The sequence below is a fragment of the Streptopelia decaocto genome, assembly GCF_964273445.1.
Source record: "Streptopelia decaocto genome assembly, chromosome: 4".
Classification (NCBI taxonomy): Eukaryota; Metazoa; Chordata; class Aves; order Columbiformes; family Columbidae; genus Streptopelia; species Streptopelia decaocto.
Window position 1 is genome coordinate 30,799,288 of NC_138658.1, and position 15,828 is coordinate 30,815,115.

Here is a 15,828-nt window from a genome sequence, read left to right on the forward strand (position 1 = left end):
TTCAGTGTACGGGGGACTCTCTTCAGTTTGCTCTTTCTTGTTTTCTATCAAAAAACTGGGCTTGGCTCAAGTCTTGCTTTTGCTGCCCCACTGAGGTGCTGCAGGGTAGGATGGTGCTGTGATGCAAGGGACCTCAGAGCCACAGGCTGCTGTATCCTGGAGGATACCATCCAGCTTTAGGAACAGAGTTGCTGTCTGCATTATGGGGTCAAGCTATGGCTTGACAAGCCAGGGCAACGGTCTCTTGATAACATCTCTTTTCCACTGTCTGGATTGGTGTCACTGTGCTTGAAAAAGGCTCTGCAATCCCATTTCCCTGTCCTGACTACCCTGGTACCCTTTCCCACCATGGCCTCTCTCTCAGTGGGGGATGAGCAACTCCAAATTTGCCCTGGGCACAGGAGAATAACCACTAATGTGCTGCAAAACCTCACCCACTTTCCATGGCACACCCTGACCATAACATTATTTTTATTTTTACTGTCATATCTGTGGTATAGTTAGGTGGTAATGGTGAGGTAAGAAAAATGCAATCATGAAATTCCCCTAGGGGTTTCAGAGATGTAATGAAATGACCCTTTCTGCACATCCACTGGAAGCTGCAAAACCAGATGCATCACTTGAAGGCTCTTTTCTTTTTGAGTTGACAACAACCACCTCAAGAGTGTAGGAAATTCAGTGCCAGAGAAGGTGAGAGCTCAGGGGATGGCAACAGCACTTTACTGCTGTGGGGAGCCATAGGGACTATTTGTGTGTCGCATCCCAGGTAGGGAAGGATGGCCTCAGCAAGTACATTTGACACTTGCGCATGTTTCTAAAATTTCACCCCCTTGCTGTTCTTGCCAGGCTTGTGTGGGGAAACCAAGAGACAATCTGGACCCCCTCACGGGGTGCTGCAACAGCTCAACCATCCCCAAGGATAGTGGCACTGGCCAAGCCCAAGAAAGATTTTAGCAGGAACCAGTGCAGGTCAGTGACGTGGTAGCACATCCTGGGGAAGGATGCAGCTCAGATGGTGCTCTCCAATAAGGGGGATGTGCTGGCTCCAAGGGAAGGGGAGAAGCCATGTCCTCTCCTGCCACGGCTCCCTCACAGGGAGCTTCATGCCATTGGCACATGAGAACATGTTCCTCTGCTGTAACAACAGCAACAAAAATCCAGCCAACAGCTCTGCTTCAACTTGCAAGCAGAGTCATTATGTGCATGCGTGAATGCCTTGATAGAAACATGTATGTGTCGCACCTGTGCATACAGATGGACTGTGTGTCCCTAGAGTGTTCCCAGTCTGTACTGGGGCTGATGCAGTCCAGCCAGGAACCTGGACACAATTATTGATCCCCCACATCCTCTTGGGACCTGGCTTAAATCTTGAGGATAAAAGTTAGGAAGTGCTACGAACAGAGAAATCTCACAGCATCCTGCTGGCTGGAGGGAATCCAGGTCTCTTGCCTTCAGTTAAACCTCTGCTGTTCCTGCATGGTGAACAACCAGTCAAAGCAGTACATGTTTGGGAATAGGAGTGAAAAATGGTGTAAAAAATATAAGCTTCAGTGGAGATGGGTGATGCTGCTTTACTTGATGCAACTCATCTGTAGCTCTTCTGGAGACAGGATGGTGGTTGCTAGCCTGTAAGAAGTCCCAGCAATGAGAATGGAGATAAAACTGCATTGCACTCCTGGCTTTCCTCTACCTGGAGGGATGTCAAGATGCTTGTGTCTGTAGTTTTCTCTTCTCTGCCACTGTCAACAACTCAGGGGCTCTCATCCTCCTGAGAGCTTCTGTATCTGACTGACAGTGTCTGTCTGACAGTCTTTCCTGCTTTCTGCTCACCTCTCTAGTGATCACAGGCATCTGCCAACAGCTTTGGCTCATGGAAAGCTGGATAAGCATGCACTAGGCAAGCCTGGGGAGATCCCAAGATGAAAGGAGTTGCAAGAGCACAAGGTGCTGTTAAGCCATGGCAACAAAGGGGTTTCTAAATTGGCAGAGCTGAACAACAGAGATGCTGCCAGGTTTGTGTTGTAGATTGGCTTCTTGACATGGTCCAGGGAAAGGCCTAGACTTTGAAAGCAATGCACTGAGGGTGCTTAAAAGAGGATTCTGCCTATGCAAACAGCATTTACCTTTGAAGTCAGGAAATCTCAAGTGTAAATGCCTATTTGTTCATGGCTTTTCCATGTGCACTGTTGCCAGCTTTCGTACATATAGCAGGCACAGATGTTTAACCAGTCTTAGGATACCATCTGCCAGTTGCCTTTTACTAACTCTTCTGTGTTGTTCCTCAAGACCTCTCTTCTTGTATAGCTGTGGACGGGAATCAACCATCTGGGAGCGTCCTCCACTAGTGAATTTTGGCTTACCTTCTGACCGGCTGTTGAAGCTGGCTGAACCTAAAAAATGCCATCCTGCTTACCTGCAGCAAAGGTGAGAGGCCAGAAAGCCTGTAGAGTGCTATGAGGAGGCCCTTGGGTCTTGTAGCATCAGTGTAGCTTCAAAGTAATAAATATGGGAACAGAGGATGGGTATAACAGAAGGCAAAATGCAGAGCCAGGGGATCAGGACCTCTGGACTCTCTCATGGGATGAGTTCTACACTGGAAGTGACCATAAGACATAGCTACCTTCTGCTGCAGCACATGAGGCCTAAACAGCCCAGCTGCAGTCTGATTTAACCAGTGTGGGGGAATATCTGTGAGTGGTGGTGCCATGACTCTCTGCTTCCAGACCTCGCCAGTCCTCTGAGTGGCCTGTCTCACCAGCTGCAATGAACTATAAGGCCACCCCGTGGATCCAGAAGCTTGCCCAGCCAAAGGTGCTGCACCCAGAGTTCCAGCCGGCCAGAGAGGTGAGGAGGTGCTTGAATGAGACTTGGATGCAGCAAACTGTCCTGTGTCCTGCCCCTGGATATGCCCATGTGTGCTGTGGGAGCGACAGCTATCTTTTTCTGCTCGGGACTGAGCTACTGCGAGAAACTGCCTTTTTGGAGTGAGGTGCTGTCTTTGAAAATCTCCTTGCTGAGAGACAGAAAACAGCCAGGCTGGAGCAGTCTAGAATAGCAGGAGAGCCAAGGGAGGCCTTGGGGCTGCATCCCCTGATAAAGCAGCCTGGGAAAGTGGAGAAGCCTGGTGGGAATGGCCTGTTTAGCTCCTAGGGAGTACAGTCCCGTTTATAGTTGGGCAGCTGTGCTCCTATCTGTGTATATAGCGGGGGTGAGCCTGTGAATGCTATGTATGCTTTGAGTTTTGCCAGAAGCCTAATTTAGAGATGTTTTTCAAAACTTGCTCCTTTTACGTGGGTCATTGCTTTGGCAGGGGTGAAAGGGCTTGGGGCAATCTCAGATTACACTCATTTCCATGGCAAAGGCTAAATTTTCTGGCTTCTGTCACTGGGCTGGGAAATAGGGGAGGCTGTGCTGGAGTGGGCCTTGGCATCGGTAACCCTGTGAAAAACAGAGGAAGAAGTCTCGTGTGCTGGAGCAGTAATCACATTTGTTGTAGCAATGCAGTTAACTGCACCAGCACTTTTACCCTGAAATCTGAGCATCTCTCCTTAGCAAGGAGATTATTTGATGCAGCCCGGAAGATAAATATGAAAAACATTTCTCTACTCTGGAAGAAATTTCTCTGCACTTTTACCTGGCTACACAGGCTCTCATTACAGGCATGCTTCTCCTGGCTGTGAGTGGGTGACAGTGGGGGAAAAAAGCAATACTGGTGAAGACATACAAATCCCAATAGCATCAAGATTACCTTGTAGTTTGGATGAAAGAAAAATAATGAGTGCTGGGAAAGTAAGAGTGCTCCTTCTTGTAACCATGTCTGTAGAGGAAGGGTGCTGGGTGCTTGTCCCTTTGGAGAGGGAGTGCATCCCCGTGGGCTGCCGTGGAGAAGCTGTGTGTCTGCACGTCCCTCCACCATTCTGAACCCCTGCAGGTGCCAACACAGGTTACAAACGTCCTGGCCAGAACGTCCTCACGGTTACAGTGTCTCGCAGGGCCCCGGGTCATGAAGGCGACCAGCTACTACGAGAACATCTATCCTGAAGCTGTCATCCGTCCGGTGAGGCAGCATCACCCGGGACTGTGCATGGCAGGGACGCTGGGCAGAGGGGAGGGCACTGGGTGCCCAGTCGCTGGTGGCTCTCTTCATGGCAGCCCTGGTTGTGCCGCTGTCCGTGAGGCTGATGTAGCTGCTTCCTGGGCTGGAGAGCAGGATTCATCCTCCACCCAGAGCATGAACTGGTTCCCAGCAGATGGGCAGGGCTGTGCCTAGCCTGCTGGTGTGGGGATGGGGAGAGGTGGGCAAGTGTCTAATAGGGCTCTCTAGGGCTGGAGGATGGGTTGGACAAAGGGCTAAGAGTAAGAGGAGACCGGAGGGCAGGTCGTGGGACTGGCCAAGCAGGGGTTTTCTTCTTCCACAGCTTGTTTGTTGCGAAACATAACTGTGGACAGGATCATGTCCCGTCTGTGCGTAGTCAGCAGCAGTGAACCTGGGTACACAGAACTGTAGGCTGGTCACCCTTGAATGCCAGGAGCATCTGTAAGGACCTTCCTCCCCACTCTTCCACAGGTTTCCAAGTTTGCTCAGGAGGCAACTGCAAGCCCTCGGACCCTTGAGCTGGCTATGGCAAAAAGATTGCATCCTGACTTTGTGCCCATGCGGGGTGCTGAGTGGCCAGTGACACAGGCTGCAAAGCAAGCAGTGGCCACACCAAGGCTTGTGGAACTGGCTCAGCCTTGCAAAAGGTAGGTGCTGCTTCCCTGCTGTGGGGGAATGGTCAACTATCAGCCCATTTTGTGCAGGCTGTGGCACCTTGTTGATCTGGGTTTGGCCGTTGTGATGTAGCCACTGCTCTTCCATAATGCATAGGTTTTATATGGCTGGATGTGCTAATGCTACATGAATTGTGGTTTAAAAAGCATTTTTTATGTGGAAGGAGAATAAAAAGAGAAGAAATAGGAACTTTCTAATTCCAGTAGGAATTACTTATTTATTACTTAATTATTAATTGCAGTTATAAAAAGTAACCAGCTGACACGTAGCACAGTGCAGCACATTCATGTTGACCAGCATGATGCAGCTGGCCTCAGCCTGGGCTGCAGGAAAAGTTTCACAGAGGGTGAGGGAATGCCCTGGCTGTAGTGGCTGTGACAGCTTCAGTGAGGGATGGGGCAAATCCTCACTGGTGTCATGGTGATGGCAGCGAAGGCATGACTGCTTTTGTCCTCCCTTGACAGGGAAAGGCAGGGCCCAGGTGGAGGTGTGTCAGCTGGCAGGTGACTTTAAGAGCTTCCCCTGCTCCCATCAGAACTGACCAGCTCTGTCCTTTCTCCTCCAGGCCTCCTATGAGCTTCGCTCAGTTCAACCCAGATGCCTTCACTGTGAAGGAGACTGCTAAGAGGGCAATTTGTTCTCCTCGGATCAAAGAGCTGGCTCAACCAATTAAGCGCTGAGCTCCCTCAGAAACACAGACTGTTGCTCATGCTGGCTGCTGTCATCACCCCTTGGAACATCATCACCCTCTTCAGGCTGTGCTGTGGCTGGAAAACCTAGTTGAACATGGCACAGAGGCAGCACCCAACAGGAACATGGGCATTCCTTGAGAACAAAATAGTTCCCAGGGGAAGTGAGCAGAATCTGACCTAATGTGGGAAGACTCTGTCCCTGGGATGGGTTATGTCTGGAGTTTATCTTATCACTACTTTTTTTTTTTTTTTTTTTTTTTCCTCAATAAAGAAGTAGTGAAACAACTGCTAGGAGAAGACAGCACAGGAACTGTTCTTTCACATAAAGAAGCGTGGCAAACCAAAGCCAATGATGCGCAGTAGGTTGATGCAACACAACTCCTAGCTTGGGTTTCAAAATTTTTGCTAAAGTTTAGAGATCTTAGTGACACTCAAAGTTTTGTGCTTGTGACAGAAGTAGAAACACAAAAGACTGCAAAATTCCAGATCCAGGGCTGGATTTGGTAAGGTACAAAGCTTTGGTACTGATCTTGGAAATGATAGGGTGGCATGTGAGTTGAGTTGACTTGGATTTGGGGCCCATTTTCTCAAGTGCCAGGAGAACGGGCAGTTCCAGACCTTTGTTTTGTATGCATCTGTCATACAAGTTTTACAGATGGGTTAAATCTGTGCGGTTCAGTTATTCACTTGTGTGACCATGGACAAAATAATGGAGCTCTGCATTGAGATTTTTGGAGGCAAACTCAAAAAAGCAGAGTTCCCCTCAGTGTAAGGGAGAAGGCACGTGGCAAAAACTAAGAAGAAAACAGATCTAGGTGCCAGACTCTGCACAACAAACTCTGAGCTCCAGCTGGGTCTGAGGGCAAGTCAGTTTGGCAGCGGCATTGCAGGGGAACAACACAGCCTGTGTGGGATGTGGCACAGAAAGATTGCTTTTATCTGTTTCCTGTGGGTCTGGTGGACTTTGCGCTGGCAATCTAACCACTGGTGATGGGCTGGAGATACTGAGGCAAGAGAGATGGTCTCTAGCAAGGGACAAAAGCCATAAATGAAAGCGTGTGGTAGTTTCAGTGCCAGTGTATCTTAATTTTCCCTGTGTTAAGCTGATTGTCCTTCCAAAGGAGTAGGTGCAGGTGACCACAAACCAGAAGAGGATTAATCAGAGGATCCACTAATTGATTCAATAATCCACTAAGCAGAGGATTTATGAACCCTTTTGAACGAGGTAAGGTCACTTGGCAACAGTGCTGGTTATTTTTTAGCCCGTGTGTTGTCCTTTACCAGGATGGATGAGAGTCTGGGCTTTGTGCAAGCGCCCCAGCACAACTGCATCCCTCAGGCTTGAAAATGGCCAGAAGGAGGCTGGGATCTGCCTCCCACCTCTGTGGGCAACACGAGCATCACCAGCCTCTGCCACCTCAGGGCTTGGGCTGTGTGGGCTGCCAGGGACGGACCAGTGGGTGCCCTAGAAGAGGAGGTTGTTCGTGTCTGTGGGTGGTCCCTGTGGCAAGAGGGAAAACCCAAGGTGCCCAGTGAAGCTGCCTTTGAGAAATATTGCCCTCCCAGAGGAGTCTGCCTCCTGCCACTGGGGCAGGGAGCACAAGCAAGGGACATAACACAGCTCCTCTCATCAAAAACTTTGTTTTTTATTAACACATTGGGAGAAAAAAAAAAAAAGACCAGTAAAGACCAGTTCTTTCCCTCAGGTGGCCTTTAACAGAAATGTGAGAAATGCATTCAAGGGGGACTTGGCTTGGTCTGCTTATGGTGTAGGCAGTTGTTTTGCCAACGTTCAGAGCTGACTGAAGCATCTTGAGCTAACCAGGATCACCAGGTGCCTTCTCTCTGGCTGACTTGTATATTAAAGCTAGCACACATATTTTGCCTCTGGGGATCATTAGGAAAAGAAATATTTTTTTCTCCAGTCTACATTTGAACCTTTCATGGCAGCTTTTACGCAAGCCTGGGACAAGGGCATGAGATTGCCCTGCGCTGTGCAGCCCCTGTATATGGATGGGAATCACTAGGCAGGTTATGCGGCCCTCAGAATCTGTATACACACACATATATATATAATATTTTTTCCTGCTTATGTACACTTTAAATAAAACTTATGTTAAATAGCAGGGTATTACTTTGTATCTCAAAACCTATCGCAACAGAAGAACCCCAAAGAAACCCACTCTGAAGAGTTTCACCATCGTTTCCAGCAGGCATGGGGATCGGAGCAGCATCCACTAGTCCCTGACAGACCCGCTTTCTGAGGGCAGCCCTTCAGACTTCCTCCACTCTGCCAGGCGCTGCTTGAACCATTTCTGGAGAATAAAACAAACCAAAGCAAAACAAAACAGAGATTAAGTGCACTTCACTGAGTGAATCCTCCAAATAACCTTGCTAAAGGTGCAGATATGGTCAGCACGTGGGACAAGGTGAGAGAAATTCATGGCAGTGCAGGCAGCAGGACAGCTGCTTCTGACCAAGTGGCCTTGTTACCTATGTCTGCACCTCCCTCAAATTCATTTATTTTGCTTACTTCAGACCTTGAGAACATGGTTGTATCCTCATTGTATTGCTGTGAGTCCAGGTTTTTCTTGCAGAGTCAAAGGTTGGTTAAGGAGCTGCTGGATGGTGCCTTTTTAAATGGCTGGAGCAGTGAAACAATCACTGCAGGGCCAAAAATTACAGGAATCAAAAGTTGACCTGCTTCAGAAAGGATGAGAGGGACAACACAGTGACTCTCAACAAATTCAAGGACAAATAGATATTAAAAAATGGTTTAAAAATTATCTTAGTCTTCAAGCAATATGCACGGCTATGTTATTCTGTAGTGACTTAGCACCTCTAAGCCAGCTCCCAAAACTGCTGATGCCACTTCCACACAATTGCAGTTTCAAGTGTTAGGTAAAATGCAGCTGGACAAAGCCACACCACCTCCGTCAGAAGCGAGATATAAATCCTGTGTGCTGGAAGCACAGCTCAGCCTTTTATTTGGGAACGTGCCTGTGATTTGCTTTGTTGCTGCTCATTTTGTTGCTATATTTGTTCATGGCTATTTTTGAAGCTATTGTGGTTCGTAATGATAGAAGCACGGTGCTCTTTGCAAGTGGCTCTCGCTCTAGCACTGTCTTGGACCATATCCAGTCAGATGATTGCCTGCCTTGCCTCCTCCCCAAAGTTTCGCTTCCTGTGCTAAACCACCATCTCCTGTTGACTCAGTACCTTTTTGCATCTCATTTTTACTAAATTTTTTATTAAAATGACTGTTATATCTAGCTCATAAAGCACTCCAGATGTCAGGAGAGGTGATTCTCTCTGTCATACGCAATGCAGGCACTTTGCAGTTCACCATCCCAGTCTCAGTCCTGTCCATAACATGACCTTCATCTCCAGATCTCTAGGAGCATCCTGTATTCCTGGAAAAAGATGGCTATCAGGGAAGGTTTTAAGACATTTCCAGAGCTGTCCTGGACATATACGGCCTGTGTTTACAACTTGCTTCAGGAAAATAAAAATGGAGCAGTGCTGTTTCTAAGGAGGAAAAGGTATTTCAGAGGTACTGCCTCCTTGCTGCCTCAAACAAGCAGTGGTACCTGCCTGTCACCAAAGCGCAGTAGAAGAGGGGTCTCCTTTTCCACTCCAGCCAAGAACTATTGGTGCAATGGATGTTGCACCAGCAGCCTTCCCTGGGACAGGCTAAATGCTGGCATTGCCTGCTCCGTTCTCATATCCCTTTGTCTGTGCCCAGGGAGAGCCAGGCTTGGCAGCTCTCTGCAAAATCCTGCTAATGTTTTGGTGGGTTGGATTTCTTTTCTATACCCATCAGTGCTGCTATGGGTCTAGTAGCTTATAAAACACCTGCATAAAAAAATGGCTGCCCTGCAACCTGAAGGAATTTGTTTTGAAGCCTGGAGTAGCCTACAGGTAGCCAAATGGAGCGTAGGGCTCAGTGGAGGTCCCAGACAGTAGCAGCCTTTCCCTGTGGAGGGACATTTGGAGGTGTCTGTATCCCCTGGAGAGGCTGACAGACTTGCTTAACATCTGTGCTTGGGGATGCTAAACCAGCTAATTGCAGTGGGGAGGAGTGTGCACAGCCTAAGTATGTCCCACAGCACATCCTGCAGGAGCTGAATCTATCCTGTGTGTTTTAAATTATTGTAGTTTTCTCAGACTGTAAAGCCAGCCGTGGATTTGGCACCGGAGGCTATCAGACATGGGTTGGAAGGAAAGGACAGCACCCACAACTGCATATTCAGGGCTCCACAGCCAGGCAGTGACCCCCAGGACATGTCCTTGTTCTAGCTGCAAGAAGCACTAGCCTGGTCTCCAAGCCTGGGCTGGGGATGGGGCTCCTGGGCAGGGGGTTGCAAAGATCCCAGCGGGGCACAGCGCTGCTGTGTGGGAAGCCATGGCTGTGCGACAAAGGGGCAGCGATTGCAGGGGAAGGGGCTTTGGGGATAAATGGGGTGCAGGGAGGATATGGGGTGCAGGGAGGTGTGGTGGGGCAGTAGAGCTCTGTGGGTGCAGTGTGGGGTTGGGGATGCACTGGGGGTTACAGGGGAGACTTGTGGGTGCAGTGTGAGGTGCTGTAACGAGTATGTGTGGTTCAGAGAGTGCAAGTAGGGAGCATATGGGGCATAGGGGGTGTAGGGGGTGCAGTAGGAAGGAAGTGGGGAGCAGAAGGGTGCAGGGGAGAGCCAGGGATGGGACAGGCAGGAGATGCAGGGGGAGTGTGTGGGGCGCAGAGGCATGCAGGGGAGCAGGGCTGGTACCAAGGCGGGGGTGAGGGGTGCACACTCACCAGGGTCTGCTCCTCTGAGAGCCCGGTCTCAGCTGCGATGAGGCACAGCGTGGTGGGGTCAGGATGCTTGTTCACCTTGCAGAAGTTGTACTCCAGGATCTCCAGCTGCTCCTCAGTGGGAGTCACTGGCTTCTCAGTGGTCATCTCCTCGTGGGGCAGGGCTATGGCGCCAGGTGCTGCAGAGAAGGGCTGGCATCATTGCTTGAGCTGGGACTGAGGCCACACTTGCTGAGCCTCAGATTTGCCATCCCCATCCCCATCAGCTCCCCCCTCCCCAGTGGCCTCTGGCTGTGGCAGGGTGCAACTCTCTTCCCCAAGGCACACCAGGGAGCTCAGCTGGGAGCCCAAGCCCCCCAGCAGCTTCTGCCTCGGTTTCCCCACTGTGATGACTGCACGCCAACAGAACTCAGCTGGGCTGCCTCACCATCCTTAGCTGGCAGGAAACAGCAGCCTGTGCTCTGCTCAGTGTTTCCCCATTGGTGTATTTATAGTCAGCGTGACTCCTGTGGGGACAATTCCTGTTTACAGCCATATTTAGGCCTGGGCGTCACTTTGGAGTGATGTCACAGCAACAGGCATGTTGGGGGGGATAATTTAAAGACATTAATTATAAAACCTTTTTTATCCTCTGGGTGAGGGGACAGTATCTGACATCTAGCCTAGTATGTTTATGTTTTTTCTTCTCTCCAGCCACCAGGCAAGTTTGTGCTGGGAATCACAAACCAGAGGATGCAGGATCCTTTGGCAGCATGGGCTTGGACCCAGCAATCACCCCATTTTTCCTCCTGATCAATGTCCTGGTGGTCCTCCTTCTAGCAGCATGGCCAGACCTCACACAAACCTGGTGATAAGCAGGTGAGTTGCTTTGTTTTGACTAGTATTTCACATTATCAGCCATAGGCATAAACAGATAGTAATGTTGTTCTTGAGTATGGCTGAATGGTTTGTTTTTTTGCTTTGTAAGTGAAGGGTCAGGACCGTACCCTGTGCATGTCCATTGCCCAAGCCCTCACTGCCTTTGGCTGTGATTGGTGCTAGATGCTCCCAGCAATGGCAGAAACAAGGAGCCCACATTCTCCTCCAGAGTGAGACTTGTTCCACTTGTGCTTTGCACAAATCTCTGGCAGACTTGGCAAAAAAGCATAAGCAAAACAAGTAAGTACACCCTGGGTAAGTCCCATATCTCTCTTCTGCAGGGCTCCAAGTTTGCTCCCTTGTGGGAGAAGGTCAAGCCTGCCAGTTGGCCCAACTAAAACACAAGGCGTTGCCCCCACAAAGCATGCAGAAGTCCCTTGACACTGAATCATCTTGGTGTTTCCGAAACCAAGCTGTGGGGTGGTGGCAGGGGAGGAGCTGGATGCAAAAATGTGGCCTTTCTTGATCAGCTCTCCTGCTGTCCAAGTTGCCTGTCCCATCTCTGTCAGACAGGCCATTTGGTTTTGCTGGCTCTCCAGCGCTGCCAGGAGTCCTTGGCCAGCCATGGGACTCCTGAGGGCCACTGCTCCCCTCCTCAGCTGCAGACCTGCAGTGCCTGCACCTCGCAGTCCAGCTTCTCTTTCCCTTTGGCTCTGGGCTGTAACCCAGACTGCACCCCCACTGTGTAGCTTTAAACCCAGCTGCTTTCCTGGCTGATGGAGAACTCACCTTAACCCACTTGGTACTCTGGGGTGTACTGAATGCCCCAGGGTCTCACTTGCTGATGGAACTGCTGGGAGGGGGCTCCGCTCCAAAACTGCCTTGCAGCTTGCAGAGAGCCAGCTCTCCTGTTCATGAGAGGCAGGAGAGATCCTCTTCTTTGAGCTTTACCTCAAAAAGCAAAGTCCCCACTGAGCCTTGTCTGCAGGAGGTTGCTTTGACTAAGGAAAAGGATCCTTTGTCATTTGAGTAGGGGCTTATAAATAGACCAGGGCTGGTTGTGAAACAGCCCACTCTGCTTGAGTCACTTGGTAAATACTGATTGTAACACAGTGGTTGCGTAAGGCACCTCTGAGTGTCATGGAGTGTGCTGGTAGACAGCATCATCCACCACCCTGGATGGGCTGGGCACTGACCATCTTTAACTCCAGGTGCTGCAAGCTGAGCTGGCCTTGTCTGCAAAGTGTTGTGGCAACAGCTGCCTGGGCTTTCCTGGCACCAGCTCAGTTCAGAGGTGGCCAGATAGGAAGGGGCAGACAAAGTTCAGTCCATTGTGCATGTAAGCAGGTGTGGGCCAGATGAATGTTGCTCACCCGGCCACTTTGGGGCTACCTTGGGCATTTGGAAACCTTTGGAAATGGTGCAGGGGGAGAAGATGTCCTGGACTTGAGCTGCTGCTCTCCAGCACTGTGGCTGCCAAGTTTCCACGAGGTCAAAGTGAAGAGGAGGCGAGGCCAGGCTCAGGCCACAAGTCCTTCCTCTGCCCAGCACTGCATTGAGCTACCCACCCTTCTCCTAGAAAGCCCAGTCACCACAGGGCTCTCATCACCTCTGGATCATGCATCTAGCCTGGGCCACCAGCAGCAACATGTCCTGGTGGTTTCTAAATCATTATTTGCAGCCTGCTGCATTAATGTACATTAATGCGTGTGCATTGATTTGCATAGGGAACACGTGCTTCAACTTTCATGTTTCATCTTCACAGCTGTTTCTATTTCTGATAATCTCCAGGTTCCTGAGGCGTTTCCCCGTAGGACACAGTATCTTCTACCTGCTGGCAGCTCGGGGTGCCCCAGGACGCAGGATGTGATGCCTGATGGTTTTGTCTCCCCTCTACCTCTGTTCTGGAAGGAGAACAGTTCCTGCTTCTCAAGGCTGTGAGATGCCTTTCAGAAGAAGGTCACAACCCTGGGGGTCCTAGAGGGCTCTGCAGGTCTCCACATATCACTCCGCTGGGCCCTGGAGGTTTTCAGGAGACACATGGCCCTGTGCAGTGTTGGCATGTCTTGGGTGCTAAAAATCAGGGGTATATGACAGGTCTTGAGGTCACTAGGAGTCCCTAAAATGTCCCAGCTGGCCACATCTGGACTACAACTTACCCACTTGCTGCTTAAATGGAGCCCCATTTAAACCCAGCCTTGGAGTCCGGCTTTCAGGCTTCACAGGACCTCTCCCCTGTACTGCAGAGGTGATTTTCTTGCTTACATTTATTTAAGCCTGGCAGAAATATGTAGAACTACAACTGTTTTGCTCAGCTGCTGAAAAGCACCACTGCTATCTGCTTTTTTCTGCCTAAATTTTTGCAGGCATTCGAGAAAAAAAAAAAAAAGGCTGGGGGGCTGTGGTTGCCATTCAGCTCTGTGACCCATACCTGTGCCCACCGCTGTGTCCTCTGGGCAGCACAGGGATGAGGGTGTGGTAGCAGGGGGTTACTCACCCAGGCAGAAATGACAATGCCAGATGCACTGTCACAGTGAAACCACAGCACCAGTGACACCTGCTCTGTCCTACATGTCAAGCTAAAGAGGCCTGGGAAATTCACACTTGACTATGACTAACTGTCTTGGTTTTAGGTGGAGCAATGTGAGAGTAGCCACCGGCTGAAGCTTGCGAGGGGTTGTGAGCAGCTCTAGTGTGGCTGATGGGACATTTAAATGCACCTCCAGGGACATTTTGGAGTGCACAGACAAAAGCCAGTGGTTGATGGTAAAGTCTTATTAGATATTGGAAAAAAAAAAAACAGTCTTCATGGTGGGCTGGAATCCAACACTGGGAAAGAAACCAGAGATGTGCGGCCACCTCCGTCCTTGCTGATCTCTGAAAATCAGCTGGACAAGGCTCTGAGTGACCTGACCTAGATGTGAGGTAGGAGCTGTGGGGTGGAGAGAGACCGCCGTCCGCAATTGTATTGCCTATGTCCCATGGTTGCACCCAGCTCCCCAGAGACAGGGGTCTCTAACAGGACTCCCAGCTCCAGCCTGAGACGGGAGAGGACATCCCTCTGCCACCCAGCGTGCCTGCCCAGCACTGCTAGTGCAGTCAGCAGTTCCCATCCAGGCAGAAAGCAGCCACTTTTCCAGAAAAGACACGATCTCTGTTTGCTCAGCTTTGTTTTTCTGAATGGCAGACACAATAGCTGGCTGGCTGTGCAGCTTCCAAACAATTTACTGCACTCGAAGCCCCTGGCAAACTCTTTGAGCAGCGGCTCCTGCCCAGCCGATGGGGTCCCATCTCCACTGCGGGGATTCCTGACCCCTTCCCCAGTGCTCTGCCCACTGTCAGGGGTGGGATGCAATTGGAAGCATCCGCATCTGGTTTTAGCTTGCATCTATTTCCTGCCACTGCAGGGATCAAAATAGCAGTTCTCAATGCAAACGAGCCCTCCTGCCCTCCCTTGCTCTGCTGCAGAGCCGTGTCCTGTCCTGAGCTTTGTTTGGCTTCCTGCTGTGGGGTGGCTGTGGATAACATCAGTCAGCGGGGCACACAGGATAAGGTGGGATGGAGGCTTTAAAAATAAAATGGACCCTATCATAAATAAGGAAAAAACACCTGTCATACATCCTGTAAACTACCCGTTAAGCCTTTTAGAAGATAATATCAAAATGGGAACAAAGCAAACAAGAGCACAGCAGCTGCTGAAGCAGAGGCAGGTCCACGTGGTACCCCAAGCCTGGGGTCTCTGTCAGCCTGTGTGCCCCTCTCTCTGCCCCAGCCACGAAGCTTTCCCACCACAGCCCTGCTGGGTGCTGCTCCAGCCTCCCCCAGCATCAGCAAATGCAGGTCGGCTCCTCCCTCCATCCCCCCACCCATCCCCAACTGCAAATCCACCCCAGCACCCCCAGCTCAAAGCCTGTGCTTACCTGGAGCCGGCAGGGACCAGAGGTGTGTAAAACAAGAACCCTGCAGGTCCTTGGGTGACTGCTTAAGTATCTGCGTGTGTGTGTGACAGGCGGGGACCTGAAAAACCTGCCGCAAATCACAGGAGCTCCTGGGATCCACAGCCACTCTCTGGGCTGGTAATTCAGGTTTGGCATCCACTCTCCTTGGCAGAGCTCAACTCATGGTTGTACGGGCTGTGGGGTTCTCTGGACGGGTGGCACCGGGAGCCGTCAGGGCTCATCCCACCCCGCTCTGGGCTGGGGGATGCTGTCCTATGGGCCCTGGGGGAGGGCTGCCGGGACTGTTCCCTGCCGGGGTGCAGGAAGGGTGCAGGAAGGGTGTGGCAGAAACCACGCTCAGCTGTTCATCTTACTCCTGCCAAGCCTGCCTGCTCCTCTGGGGTTCCCACCACAGCCCCCTTGGCCAGGCTGCATCCAGCTCCCCTGCTGCAGGGAGACCCGCTCCTGGCTTCCCTGATGGAGGCAGTCACTGCTGTGCAGGGCTGGCTTCTCATCTCACTTTAGTCTGCTGCAAATGATTTGTCCACGTTTAAGGTTCCTGACTCTGCTGTTGCTTTAATCAGCCCTGTGATACTGCCAGGCTGGGTTTAGGAGCAGGGCTGGGTCCTGGATCTAGCCTGCTGCTGCAACCCAAGTGCACAGGGCACAGAGTAGGAGCCTGGCTGGGGATGGGGAGGAGGACAGGGCATCCTCTTCTGCCAAAGACCTGTACTCTCCTCGATTAAAGTGCCTGGGAATCTGCAGTCCCCAGTG

The 15,828-nt window shown here is 50.8% G+C and overlaps 2 protein-coding genes across 4 annotated transcripts; one reads left to right on the plus strand and one right to left on the minus strand.

The window, feature by feature from the left end:
• Window positions 1-510: 510 nt before the first annotated feature.
• On the plus strand, window positions 511-6,945 carry SPMAP2L (sperm microtubule associated protein 2 like; the record flags this gene model as incomplete). The annotated part of the gene is made up of 7 exons (XM_082051219.1): window positions 511-518; window positions 847-969; window positions 2,287-2,424; window positions 2,724-2,844; window positions 3,932-4,057; window positions 4,568-4,743; window positions 5,337-6,945. 7 exons carry the CDS (start codon window positions 511-513, stop codon window positions 5,449-5,451), a joined length of 807 nt encoding a protein of 268 aa, XP_081907345.1. The 3' UTR covers window positions 5,452-6,945.
• A 145-nt stretch (window positions 6,946-7,090) lies between these two features.
• HOPX (HOP homeobox) lies at window positions 7,091-15,253 on the minus strand. 3 transcript variants are annotated; one of them, XM_082052020.1, is made up of 3 exons: window positions 15,037-15,253; window positions 10,262-10,437; window positions 7,091-7,778 (listed from the first exon to the last, which is right to left on the minus strand). In XM_082052020.1, the coding sequence occupies exons 2-3, from the start codon at window positions 10,403-10,405 to the stop codon at window positions 7,701-7,703; spliced, it is 222 nt and encodes a 73-aa protein (XP_081908146.1). In that variant the 5' UTR covers window positions 10,406-10,437; window positions 15,037-15,253; the 3' UTR covers window positions 7,091-7,700. The 3 variants fall into 3 exon arrangements, with proteins under 3 accessions (XP_081908146.1, XP_081908148.1, XP_081908147.1); XM_082052022.1 differs by lacking the exon at window positions 15,037-15,253 and adding an exon at window positions 11,906-12,088; XM_082052021.1 differs by lacking the exon at window positions 15,037-15,253 and adding an exon at window positions 10,686-10,730.
• Window positions 15,254-15,828: the final 575 nt, after the last annotated feature.

Bases quoted from the DNA above. Each gene is read 5' to 3' on its own strand.
- HOPX (XM_082052020.1), bottom strand. From the start codon at position 10,405: ATGACCACTGAGAAGCCAGTGACTCCCACTGAGGAGCAGCTGGAGATC. The intron at 7,779-10,261 runs GTGAGTGTGCAC...TTTATTCTCCAG, and splicing joins TCTCAGAGGAGCAGACCCTG to AAATGGTTCAAGCAGCGCCT.